We start from the raw sequence: 13988 nt of genomic DNA on the forward strand, positions 1-13988 counted from the left end.
GACGGGACTCCAACATTCTGCCTGTTGCATTCGCACTAGTCGAGGGTGAGAATGCCGAGTCCTGGTCCTTCTTTCTCTCCCACCTGCGTCAGCACGTGACACCGCAACCGGGTCTGCTGGTTATATCGAACAGGCATAACGGCATCAAGGCCGCACTTGAGGCTCCCAACGGAGGATGGCTACCTCCAGCTGCATATCGTGCATTCTGCATTCGACATGTAGAAGCAAATTTCGCCCTAACCTTCAAGGGCAAAGACGCAAGGAGGCTTCTTGTGAATGCAGCGTATGCTAAGATCGAGGTAGAGTTCGATTACTGGTTTGATATTCTGCGGTCTGAAGACCTTGCCATGTGTGAGTGGCGAACTGGATTGAGTATTCATTGTGGACGCAGCATTGTGATGAGGGTCGGAGATTCGGGCACATGACGACAAATATCTCTGAGTGTGTTAACTCAATCCTCAAGGGGGTCAGAAACTTCCCTGTGTGCTCGCTGGTGAAGGCAACATACGGAAGGTTGGCCGAACTATTTGTCCGCAAGGGGAGAGAGGCTGAGGCCCAGCTGGGTACTGGACAACAATTCAGTCAACACCTAGTGAAGTGTATCGAGGCCAACTTGAAGACGGCGAGGTGCTTCACGGTGACTTTGTACCGCATAATTAGAACCACTTACAAAACCACTAACAAAAACAACTAACAACATAAACCACTTATGAAAACCACTATCAAAAACCACATACAAAGGCAATATAATAAACCACTAGCAAAATCGCATGCATAAACCGCTAACATAAACCGCATACATAAACAATGTGCAAATCCACTTACAAAAATCGCATGCGAAACCACTAACATAAACCGCATACAAAACCACTAAATAAACCACTTCCAAGACCACCAACATAGACCGCTAACATATACCATCAACAACACTGCATACAAAACCACTAAAATCAACCGCACGCAATACCACTAACAAAAACCACTAACAAAAATCGCTAACGTAAACCACTGACATAAACCACATCCAAAGCCACTAACAATCTCACATGCAAATCCACTAAACAAAAATCACTAACAATACCATACACAAAACCACTAACGTAAACCACTAATATAAACTACCAACAAAACCGCCAATAAAACCACTTCAATAAACCACATGCAATACTGCCAACAAAAACCACATGCAGAACCACAAAAATGAACCACTAGCAAAAAAAATTAACTACTAACCTCGTCGTTGACGACTCCGACAATATGAGCCACTCCATTCAACCGATATAGTCTACCTGGATCGTCCCCCATCAGCTAAATATCCTGCTTGAGCCTTTGTCGGAGCGAATCTGGGTCGTTTTCTCTGGAATTTGGTGGGGTCTGAGAGTGAAAAAGTGGTTCGAATGGGGTGAATTCGAACTCCTTTTATAGCCAAATCTAGTGTAATTCGAAACAGGTCAATTCGAATTACTACTAGTGGCCAAACAAGAATAATTCGAATCAGCTAGGTTCGAATTATTCACTTTTTCGTCTCACAAGCTAATTCGAATAAGCTTGGTTCGATTTGTGTAATTGTAATTCGAATCCATGCAATTCGAATTATGCAATGTTTACGTGCTCAAGTAATTTGAACCACCTTGTTTCGAATTACATTCAAACCTAGTTCGAAATCACCTGATTCGAACTACATGATTTTGTGCAATGGTAGATTCCTGAATCAGTTTTCTATTTGGCTGATCTACGTAAATTTTGCTTCTCCTTGGCTTATCTTAGTGTTTTGCCCTTATTATTGTTATTGTTCTTGTTCTTCCTTCTCTTACCTTCCTCCCATAACTAAGATCTAAATTACATAATTTTTGAAACTGCAACGGTACCCTAACTTTTTTAATGTTAATGTTTGATCATAATTATATATTGAGCATACATTAATGTGCTCCAGAAAGCATTTTTATAGCACATCAAACATTGCATGACAAATTTGTATGTTACCATTTTGACAGACATCATGAAAAAAAAAGAAAAGAATTTCATAAATATTAAATTCCAACTTCACACTATCAACATCAGAATCCATCTCCTTTTACAACGAGACACAACTACTATTACAATTTCAACTTTGCAGATCTGAAACAAAACTAGGAAAGCGATTCATATCAGTGAAAAGATAGACAATAGGCTTCCATATTCGAAGCTCCATAACACTAACACTGAACACTGAAAAATGATAAACATCTGATACATATATATATGTACATAGTATGTAACATACGGTTACAATATAGAATGATTCTTATCATTCTCTTAGTTCCCAGAATGCAAGGGAAACCTCATGGGCAGTATTACCTTCCAAATAATTTTCAGTTCAATTCTATCCCTTCCACTTATATTCTCGCATCAGTTGCTCTATAGGCGTTGAACCGTTTGCTCTTCTGTAAGTTCTCGGGATTGAGTAATCTTTCCATTCTTCTTCTCATACTCTTGTCTCAGTTCCTCTAAACGCCTCGATATCTGATTGAAAAAAAGGAAAGAAGCTTGAAGTCAAAACATTATGCATCATGGTGTCAATCAAGATACTGAAATTTCTCGATATATTACTAGGTCGACATGGAAACTGCCAAATTAAGAATGTATTCAAAGCAAACTCTATCTTAGTATCTTTACGCTGCATTTTAGACATTGACAAACATTTTCCCAATTCTGAACTAAGGAACATCACGAAAATGATAGTCAAGAAAAACTAGGTTTCATATGGTAAAATCTTCTGTGCTTGGAATGTTTCAAGAACTATGTGGAGACAATAATTTTGACGTATACATTGAACCTAGTTTGTTATTTTGGAACAAGACCGACTTTTGAGCTTGTATCAGTATTATGATTTTGATGTGAGAAGTAAAACCAGTATATAAGAAATTTAACAGAAATAAACAGTGTAATGTGCAATTTTAAAGTAACTTTGACAAATGCATGTAGAAGTTGACAAGTGAAGGAATTGATTATCTCCTGCTATAAGTCCAAGATAATGAAAGAAAACATGCATATTTGAGTCAGAACAGCAGGAAAAGTGAACAAACCAAAATGCAAAGAAGGAATGAGAACCTTTATTGAATAAGCCAGAGGCAATAATATATCTGGATTCATTGCATCCTGAGGGAAGTTCTTCAAGGCATGTATCAGTTTCTCAAAAGGCAATTTAACCTGACAAACGGATTAACTGAACTATGAGCTAAAATTTGCTTTGATTCATAAAAACACAAATCACAAGGTCGTGTGACACTCACCAAGTCGTCATGGCAGTACTTTAATAGGGCCAACCCAACTTTGAAAACAATTTTAACACCCTGGATGGATGAGATTTCCGTCAGTGTAGATCATTTTTCCCATCAATAAATAGTTTTTGTAAAGGCAAGCGCTGCATACCTCAAAGAGAAAAACATCCCAAATTCGAAGAGCCAAATGAAATGGAAAAGAATATGAAAATACGGTTATGAACCACTGGCTAGCATACATGCTAGGATTTATCATTTCTTGGGCAAAATGTTCACCCAACTTCGGTAGATGCTCTTGGACCAAGTGTTCAAACTGGAAAAGGTATTGTTGTACCAGAGGCAATCCTGTCTGCATTTAAAATAACAGCAGCCATGTTGATTAGAGACATCTTGTCAAAGAGTTCATGGTAACAACCACGTAAATATACATCTAGTACTTTCCTTATGGCTTATAGAAAACTTCATAAAGACTGTGAGCAAGACACACATTCAGAACAAAATATGTACCAGATACAACCCCTCCATTGGGGCATGAACAGCTCCTTTCAGCAATGCCACCAACAACCAAAACGCATCCTCCTCGCTCATATAGAGAAGTAAAAGACCTGCTAAAAACCCCATCCCCTGGATTTTTTAAGATGATCAATATTATGAATTTAATTTTGGAACAAGCAGAAAATGAGCAATGGGTTAATATTTAATACCTGAACATATCCTACATCTCTGTCAAAGACAGAATAAGCTTTTAGAACATTGTAAAGTGAACGTTGCCCAGGTCCATGCCTTTGTTGGAAGAATACATGTGAGGGGAAGGTCCGAGAAATGTCTCGAATTATATCCAGTTCTGAGGCGGATGTCTCATATATGACTAGTTGCTGCAACAAGCATACTGTCATGTTAACATGACTTCAATTCATATTAATTGGATTAATAGAGAAATCTAACAAGACAACATTTTGACAAGCAGAGATGGTACTGCACAATACAGTACAACAACTTTTCATTGAATAAATTAACTCGATTACCTCATAAACTCCAGGATTCATCAGTAACAGGTCTCTACTTCCAGATATCAACTGCCAAACAAGGCCCCTTAAGCAATCAGGAATTCCTTTTCTTATACGCCTTTTAACAACATGAGGCTTTTTCCTAAGATAATGTTTCCAGTCGCTTCCACCAACCCCAATCATCTTCCTCCATTTTCTAACTCTTCTGTCCTCCCTAATTCTGATGAAAGATAAATGACAGTAAAGGCAAAATCCTTAGCCATGTTGATGCTGATTCATGCTTACATTAAAACCAAAAAGAAAGAACATAAGTAAAAAGGCTTATGGGAGAAAAACAAGCTACCTTTCAAATTGAGCTGATCTACTCTTCACTAAACCATCAGAAGTACTCGCATCTGGCCTTACAAGAAACCCGAATCTATCCAATGACCTGGGCGAAGAAATTGTTGCTGCCTCATGGTCATCTAATCTTTTCTTTTCCATTAAAAAACGAGAAATGTGCTCTCTCAAATGAAAAGTAAAACGATATCACTCGCTTAACTAAACATTGTGACAAAGAAAACCTGAAAATAAAGGCGAAAAACATTATGCCATTTTTTTTCACCAAATATATTGACAGACAAAATAATCAACTTGCCCGCAAATCCATTTTCCTGTATTTTCTTTTAAAGTACATAACTTAAACTTCACATATGGAATAATCAGAATAAACCTAAGCTTTGAAATTCATGGTAACAGATTAAAGGAAAAAAAATTGCGAGTAAATGAGCGAAAAGCAGACTTGGAATTTGCCAATGATAATGAGAAGGTACCAAAACAAGTTAGATACACCCTAATTAGCTAGCTATTCCAATAGTATCTCTAATAGTACTTAGTAGCATACAATATTATAATTTACCTTTTTTTTTCATGTCAAGAAAACATTACAGTTTGCTAAGTTCCCACATTAGAAAGATAGCAACCATTGGAGCTGTACGTCTAAAAACTAATACCTAACAAGAAAGAAAATGTAGCTAAAAAACAACAAAAACAATATGATTGAACTGAAAATTTCTTTTCTTTTCTTTTCTTTTTCCTTTATTTATTTTATCATTCATTCTTCATTCAATTATAAGCATAGGAATTAATCTCCCAATTTCCAAATTGAGTAACATGATGTGTTCCCGGAGACTTTTAATTTCCTCTCATGGTATAAACTTCAGTTTTCCAATTCAACTTCAAACAGAAGCACTAAAAGCACTAAAATTAGGGAAACTAACAATTACATTTGTTCAGACTTTTAGCTCAAACGATTTCATTCACCACACAATTACATTTATTCTACACCAAGTCAGAAAGCTAATTGCTTTAAATCAGGCAGAAAAGAACAAAAATTCTGCGGTAATTCACTCCAATGAGAAAAACCATCAAAGCTAGGGCACGAAAACGAGAAGACAAATGAGGCACCCAAATCCTAAAGCATTGTGAATAAATAATACACAGAATCAATACAAATAAAAGATTCGAAAAGAAGAAGAAGAACAAACCGTTATAATGCTTCGAATTACTGGAAAGATTGAAGTTTTGCAGAGAAAAGGGAAATGTGAAAGAGAGAAATAAAAAAAAAAGAAGATGAAAAGCAACAACTTTCAGAAATAGGAAATGGTTGTGTGCGTTGGTTTCGATCAACTGACTCTATCATCATTTCTCAGTGTCCCTTTATAAATAAATAAATAAAACACTGTTAGTACAGCTTTCATTCTTTTCAATATTCATTTGCATTTTTATTACGAAAAAATCTAAAATAATCCTTCACAATTATCTCAAAAGATAATAAAATACTTAATAAAAAGATATTTAATTCAATTCAATTAGACCTGTATAAAAAAAATAATATTATTTTTTTAACACAGGAACTAATCAATTTAAAAAAAATCAAAGATTAAATTGGGTATTTTTTTTTTGAAGATCTCGTTATCCTTTTAAAATAATTGTCAAAAAATGAATGGATATTCACTCTTTTTATTCCTAAATGTTCGAGCATTTATTTTCACGTTAAATTTATAATTAAAATTTATTAAATAATAATTTAATAAATTTATTAAATTATTTAATAATTTTAAATATAAATTTTATATAAATATAATTGTATGCAAATTTTTACTAAATATTTTACGTAAATAATAAACGATTTTTGATATAAAAATTGTAAGAATTTTTTGTTAACATTCTTGTATTGGTTTTTAATATTTATAAAGTATGTTTTAATTTTACTAATATTACAAAAAATCAAATACTAATTAATTAAATCATTTTAGTAAAAACTATTATATCGTTAGATACTAATTTAAAATATTGAAAAAATTTTAAGTGTATTAGGAATACCGGCATTCCAGTTGTTTTAACCATTAATTTTAATTAATATATATTATATATATTTTTTATAATTCAGATCAACGATTAAAATAACTGGGATACTGGTTCTGGATACACTTGAAACTCTTCCTAAAATATTATTCTTACTTTTATTATTTATTTTATAATATGCATTGCAGGCTTCTAAACGCGCAAAAAAAATTCTGGGAGAGTAGAAGTTAGTGATAACATAATACTGACAACTAACAATATTACTAATTAAAAATCACTAAATGTTTAAATGATATGAACTTTTTTTAATTAAAAAAGTTGCTCTATTTATTGGACTGAGTGTATTAATATTTTTTATTTAAATAAAATAAATTAATTATTTATTCAAATAAATTGATCTGCAATTTTTTTTTTGTTTTTACTAGCAGTGAGCCAGTGACAGTATAAATATAATTTTTTTTGTGTCAACAAAATTATAACTAAATAATTTAAAAAATTATAAATTGATTTATTTAAGTAAATAATGAATTTATTTTATTTAAATAAAAAAAAACTAATTTTAGTTTACCCAAATACTAAGCTGGTAAGTAGTTTCTTAACTTTCTTTCATCTAATCATCTTCCAGTTGGAAAATTTATTTGTTTTGATTTATTATATGCAGTTACTTACACGTCGTGCAAGCAGCTCATTTTTCCTTCTTTTAAAAATCTAAAATCAAATATGCATTTAAAAAGGTGAGAATATTGAATAAATGATTAAATAAAAAAATCTAATTTTTTTTTTTAATAGCTTTTCTTTTGCATATCAATGAAATAGAGATGTTTATGGTACTGGAAAAATTAATATATGTCAAAAGCCTTTATTAAATTTGAAGTTGACTGTTTAAAAAGTTGATTTTTTTTTCAGCAAGTTATTATAATTGAAGTGTCATTTGTATTTTTTTTTTTTTAGTAAATATTTTATGATTAAATTTAAAACAAGTTAAAGTAAGCTATATGTTATCCATTCTTAAAGTCGTAGATACCCAAATCCACCTACATAATGAAATGCTTCCCTCAAGTCTTCAACCCGTTCCTTAAAGTATATGCTAGATCAAATTTTACTCTTGGGATTCACATAATTTTTTTTTTGTAAATTTTATATTTTATATAAGATTTGTAGAGGAATAAGCAGAGAAGAACTAAAACAGAGGGAAAACAAAATAATAGCTTGTATTAGTGTGTCTTTTACTATATATATATATATATATATCTTCATTACCAGTGGCGGAACTTGAAACAAAATTTTGGGGGGTCAGATAAAAAATAATTGTCAACATGTTTTTGACATAGACTCCATTTAAGATAAGCTCGTCTAATCTCATCTCTCTGATTTGGGTGATATTGCCAAATTTAAAGCCGTTTTTCAAGATCTCGTTCTAAAAAGTTAAGGTTAAAGTCATCAGATGTAACTTTTTGAACTTTTGAAGGTTATATCTCACTTTTTTCGTTATATCTCACTTTTTTCGTTATTCATTAAAGTAGAAGAACTATCTACAGGTGTTGATATTGTAAAAGTTATATGTTCTTCTTCTTAAATATTAGCCTTCCTCTTAAAAAATGTATCAATTCTTTGATTTTCATTATTACTTTATATAAAAATTTAAATATATATCCTGTAAAATATGTAAAGAAGTTAGAAGGATAAATATTAAAATTTATAATTATTGAATTTTTTTTATCAATTTATACAAATACAATAATATTAATACTTATTAAATATTCTATTATTTTTTATCATATAAAAAATTAAATTAAATAAATAGTAAAATATAAAATAATATTAAATTAAATAAATAAAAAATATCTAATTTTTTATATTTGAACTTAAAGATAGAAAGAGTGTTGTTTATTGAACTTATTAGATATTTTAAGTCATAGTAAAGTATTTAAGTCAATTGAACTTTTTTTATCTTTTAAAAAAATACTACTAAGTTTTTTATAAAAAGTTTGGGGGGACCATAGCCCCCTTGTCTGAACTAAGCTCCGCCACTATTGATTACTCTTATGTTGTAGAATAAATTGGTAACTTAATTCATGATGGATGTTTTCCATTTTAATAGAATAAACTGGTAATTTAGAGTTTTTCTTTTTCTTTTTCTTTTTAGGTCTTACACTACACACTTTAGAAAAAGTTTTATTGTTCCTCTTTTGGGATTTGAACTCTAATGTAGTTTAATAATAGACCTACAAATGTTTTATCTGCGCCAAATTTTAATTGTCTCATAATTTAGAACTACATTCTTATTTTTGTATTTTGATTCTCTTTTGGGCTTGGACCCTTTACTTTACCCAAAAAAAAGGAAGTACTATTTTAATTTTTTAAATTTGGATCAAGCAGTTGAGAGGTAAACTATATGCTTCTAATCAACTTGGATTGGTCGAGTGGTCAGTTCACTCGTCCGCTTAAGTAAGTGTCAAGAGTTCAAATCTCGCCTTGTACATGCAGCAACTTATTGTGTAACAACCTCCCTTCACCCCTTCTAGAAACAAAATTAAATTCGAAATTTGAAAATCAGTTAGGAGATGGGCTTAGAATTTTGAACTTATGGATAGGAATCTAGTAACCACCCTCCGTTAGAAATTAAAATTATCCCAACCACTCTATCCCCAAATGTATATAAATAGGGGTGCACATATAGGTAGAAAATCACTCCTCTCAAACACTAATTCCCTCCCTTCTCTCTACAAAAAATATATTCAGTGTGCTAACACAAGAGGCAAGCTCAAAGAAGCGTTAGGAAAAGAGTAGGGAAGAGTAAAGTATCGTTTTTGTCTCCAACGTTTGGGGTAAATTCTATTTGTGTCCATAACGTTTAAATCGTCCTATTTGTATCCCTAACGTTTGTAAAAGTGATTCAATGTTATCCTACCGTCAATTACACATCATGAGCGCTTTAGTTTGAGTTTTAAAAATCTCTTCTTGAAGTTAGAATACAAATGTCTGGGATAGAATCGATGATCTACTCCGAAAAATAGCTCATCAAATGTTGAAACTAATTCCTACAACATTTACATAATTCACTTTTCTAAGGACATAATTGAATCTAAACACAAATAGTGGGTATAATATTAAAATCGAACACATCCAAGTGAGACCTAATTGAGAATGAATACATCCAAGTGAGAATAATTGAAAAATATAATCTGATTTGTTAGTATAATTAATAGTATGATAACATTGAATCACTTTTATAAACGTTAAGGATACAAATAGGACGATTTAAACGTTAAGGATACAAATAAGATTTACCCCAAACGTTGGGGACAAAAATGATATTTTACTCAAGTAGGAAATTATACTTTTCTTACTTTTATGTTGGCATGTAGTATGCTCTATTTTATTTCCTTCCATCCATGCATGGCTACCATCTTTCATGTGTCTTATGACATTAATTATCCTTTACTCATCTTTCATCCACATTGATCATGATTATCTATTATATCATTCATGCCCTCTTCATCCATTAATATATATCCCATATTTTTCTATATGCATTTACATGGCTTTTATACCATCATATTATTATTCCTTTAATGTTGAGAGTACATGCCTTTTTTTTATGTCTTGTTCAATGTACCCTATTCTATTGCATGCAACTAAATGACCTCTTACATCATTATGTTATTATTACTCCTTTAATTTAAGGTCAAGAGTACATGCTTTCTTATAATATTTTATTCGAGTATTTAATATATCACATTCTTACTATATGCACTTAGATTATATTTTATACATTATATTATTAATATATTCTTAGGTCAAGAGTACATGTTTCCTTATAATTGTTTTATTCAACTAATTAATATCCACTATTTTATTACGTTGAATTATATGAACTTTTATATCATTGGATTAATAATATTTCTTTGAGTTAAGAGTAAATGCCCTCTTATAACTATTTTATTCAACTATTTAAAATATCCTATTTTTTATAATGTACATTTATATGATATTTTATACATTATATTATTAATATCCCTCTAGGCCGAGAGTACCTACTTTCTTATAATATCTTATTCAACATGCTCATTTTATCATGGTATATGTCCCTCCTCTTGCATGATCTATTCTTGCATGAATCTCTTCTTGTATATGCCTAAACAACCCTAATTGTAAATTAAATTGAGGGAATGTTCTTTCGGTAAAGGAAGGTGACCCTCAAAGACAAGATATCGAGATGATTCCTCGGTAAGGGAGGGTGATCGATCGAGATGATCATTCGGTAAGGGAAGGTGATCGCCAAGACATTCGAGATAAGAACCTTCGGTAAGGGAAGAAGACTTTCATTTTATACCGGTTTGAGCTCAATACCTTTCATGAAAGTTATAAGTTAAAAAAGGAGAAAGTATAAATGAAAGTTTGATTTTTATTATGTTTTTTTAAGATTTATTTATGATTATGTTGATGTTACATAAGATATTATCCTTCTATTTTTTTCTATGATCTTTCCTTTTTACCTATATGTTTTACAAGATGTTCATATTATATGCCATATCGTACGACATTTTTTAAAATCCGGCACGTGGGCTGGAGATAGATATGGAGGTGTTGCATAGCACTCCTACTGAGACTTTAAGTTCTCATCCCTTTTCTTTTCTCATACTGTCTCCAGAGGAACATGGCACAGCGAATAGAGACGACGTAGTGCCCCTGAGGGTAACTTCTGAATATAACCCCTCGAAGCACGCGTGGGTAGTTACGACCACTACTATCGTGCTCCAAACTATCTACTTAGGTCGAGAGTTCGTGGAAAGAAAACCGCAGCTGCCCGTCGTAACCTTCCTAGATAAGAACGCTTTAGCATTCAAGAAACGGTTATCTAAAGTGATGCATCTCGAATCAGATTCCGATACGAAGGAAGAGGAATCCAACAGCCCTGGCCAGGAGGAAGACACCATGGAAGAGGATCCAGAGGAGGAGTTGAACCCTTGCGGAAGTCCAAAGGTGGAATACGTACCCTATTCCCCCACTTCGGCACCCCGTCGAGTCTTAGTTCATCCCACACAACGGAATCGAATCTTTACTGCGCGAAAAAGGTGTTGGAGGAAAACCACTGGTACCTCGATTCATGAATAACTGAAGGGTCCCGATCAAGGATAGGATAGAACACAAGTATGGGAGCCTCTTCGACGAAATTAGTTAGGACGTATTAGTTTCTTTTTCTTTTGTTATAATTACCTCTAAGTATTTTATTTTGAACCGTACTCATGGGAAAGTTCTTATTTCATATTTATTATATTCAATTCCATCGTTTTAGTGCTACTCGTTTTTCTCTTCATGCGCACTTCCTCATTCCTTGCATAACGATTAAGTTCATTCTCTTTTTCTATCGAGTGTGGCACTTCCTCCTTTTCCTATCTTTGAAGGTCTTTAAATCCTCCTTTTCCTATCTTTGAAGGTCTTTAAATAAGGTGCCACATTCGATAGAAAAAGAGAATGAACTTAATCGTTATGCAAGGAAGGAGGAAGTGCGCGTGAAGAGGAAAATGAGTAGCACTAAAACGATGGAATTGATTATAATAAATATGAAATAAGAACTTTCTCATGAGTACGGTTCAAAATAAAATGCTTAGAGGTAATTATAACAAAAGAAAAAAAAACTAATACGTCCTAACTAATTTCGTCGAAGAGGCTCCCATACTTGTGTCCTATCCTATCCTTGATCAGGACCGTTTAGTTATTTATGAATCGAGGTACCAGTGGTTTTTCTCTGACACCTTTTCGTGCAGTGAAGATCCGATTCCGTTGTGTGGGATGAACTAAGACTCGACGGGGTGCTGAAGTGGGGGAATAGAATATGTATTCCACCTTTGGACTTCCGCAAGGGTTCAACTCCTCCTCTGAATCCTCCTCTATGGTGTCTTCCTCCTGGTCAGGGTTGTTGGATTTCTCTTCCTCTGTCTCGGAATTTAATTCGAGATGCATCACTTCAGATGACTGTTTCTTGAATGCTGAAGCGTTCTTATCTAGGAAGGTTACGACGGTCAGCTGTGGTTTTCTTTCCACGAACTCTCAACCTAAGTAGATAGTTTGGAGCACGGTAGTAGTGGTCGTAACTACCCACGCGTGCTTCGAGGGGTTATATTCAGAAGTTACCCTCGAGGGCACTACGTCGTCTCTATTCGCTGTGCCATGTTTCTCTGGAGACAGTATGAGAAAAGAAAAAGGATGAGAACTTAAAGTATCAGTAGGAGTGCTATGCAACACCTCCATATCTATCTCCAGCCCACGTGCGAGATTTTAAAAAAGGTCGTACGATATGGCATATAATATGAACCTCTTGTAAAGCATAAAACATATAGGTAAAAAGGAAAGATCATAGAAAAAAAATAGAAGGATAACATCTTATGTAACATCAACATAATCATAAATAAATCTTAAAAAAAACATAATAAAAATCAAACTTTCATTTATACTTTATCCTTTCTTAACTTATAACTTTCATGGAAGGTATTGAGCTCAAACCGGTATAAAATTAGAGTCACATTCTCTTACCGAAGGTTCTTATCTCGAATGTCTTGGTGATCACCTTCCCTTACCGAAGGATCATCTCGATCGATCACCCTCCCTTACCGAGGAATCATCTCGATATCTTGTCTTTGGGGTCACCTTCCCTTATCGAAGGATCATTCCCTCATTTAATTTACAATTAGGGTTGTTTAGGCATACACAAGAAGAGATTCATGCAAGAATAGATCATGCAAGAGGAGGGACATATACCATGATAAAATGAGCATGTTGAATAAGATATTATAAGAAAGTAGGTACTCTCGACCCTAGAGGAATATTAATAATATAATGTATAAAATATCATATAAATGTACATTATAAAAAATAGGATATTTTAAATAGTTGAATAAAATAGTTATAAGAGGGCATGTACTCTTAACTCAAAGAAATATTATTAATTCGATAGTATAAAAGTTCATATAATTTCACGTAATAAAGTAGGGGATATTAATTAGTTGAATAAAACAATTATAAGGAAACATGTACTCTTGACCCTAAGAATATATTAATAATATAATGTATAAAATATAATCTAAGTGCACATAGTAAGAATGGGGTATATTAAATACTCGAATAAAATATTATAAGAAAGCATGTACCCTTGACATTAAATTAAAGGAGTAATCCTTGACATTAAATTAAAGGAGTAATAATAACATAATGATGTAAGAGGTCATTTAGTTGCATGCAATAGAATAGGGTACATTGAACAAGACATAAAAAAAAAAGGCATGTACTCTCAACATTAAAGGAATAATAATATGATGGTATAAAAAGTCATGTAAATACACATAGAAAAATATGGGATATATATTAATGGATG

At 32.7% G+C, this 13988-nt stretch overlaps 1 protein-coding gene across 1 annotated transcript; it reads right to left on the reverse strand.

Moving 5' to 3' along the window:
• Positions 1-2000: 2000 nt before the first annotated feature.
• Positions 2001-5992, reverse strand: LOC107623957 (Ypt/Rab-GAP domain of gyp1p superfamily protein). The gene is made up of 9 exons (XM_016326369.3): positions 5794-5992; positions 4611-4830; positions 4286-4487; positions 3965-4135; positions 3768-3884; positions 3412-3609; positions 3273-3332; positions 3091-3189; positions 2001-2502 (listed from the first exon to the last, which is right to left on the reverse strand). The coding sequence occupies exons 2-9, from the start codon at positions 4748-4750 to the stop codon at positions 2398-2400; spliced, it is 1092 nt and encodes a 363-aa protein (XP_016181855.1). The 5' UTR covers positions 4751-4830; positions 5794-5992; the 3' UTR covers positions 2001-2397.
• Between the last annotated feature and the right edge of the window lie 7996 nt (positions 5993-13988).

This window comes from Arachis ipaensis, chromosome B10, assembly GCF_059453495.1.
Source record: "Arachis ipaensis isolate K30076 ecotype BB chromosome B10, ASM5945349v1, whole genome shotgun sequence".
NCBI classification, from domain to species: Eukaryota; Viridiplantae; Streptophyta; class Magnoliopsida; order Fabales; family Fabaceae; genus Arachis; species Arachis ipaensis.

Bases quoted from the DNA above. Each gene is read 5' to 3' on its own strand.
- LOC107623957 (XM_016326369.3), bottom strand. From the start codon at position 4,750: ATGGAAAAGAAAAGATTAGATGACCATGAGGCAGCAACAATTTCTTCG. The intron at 3,885-3,964 runs GTATTAAATATT...TAAAAAATCCAG, and splicing joins GAGATGTAGGATATGTTCAG to GGGATGGGGTTTTTAGCAGG. The intron at 3,190-3,272 runs GTGAGTGTCACA...TCCGTTTGTCAG, and splicing joins AGTACTGCCATGACGACTTG to GTTAAATTGCCTTTTGAGAA.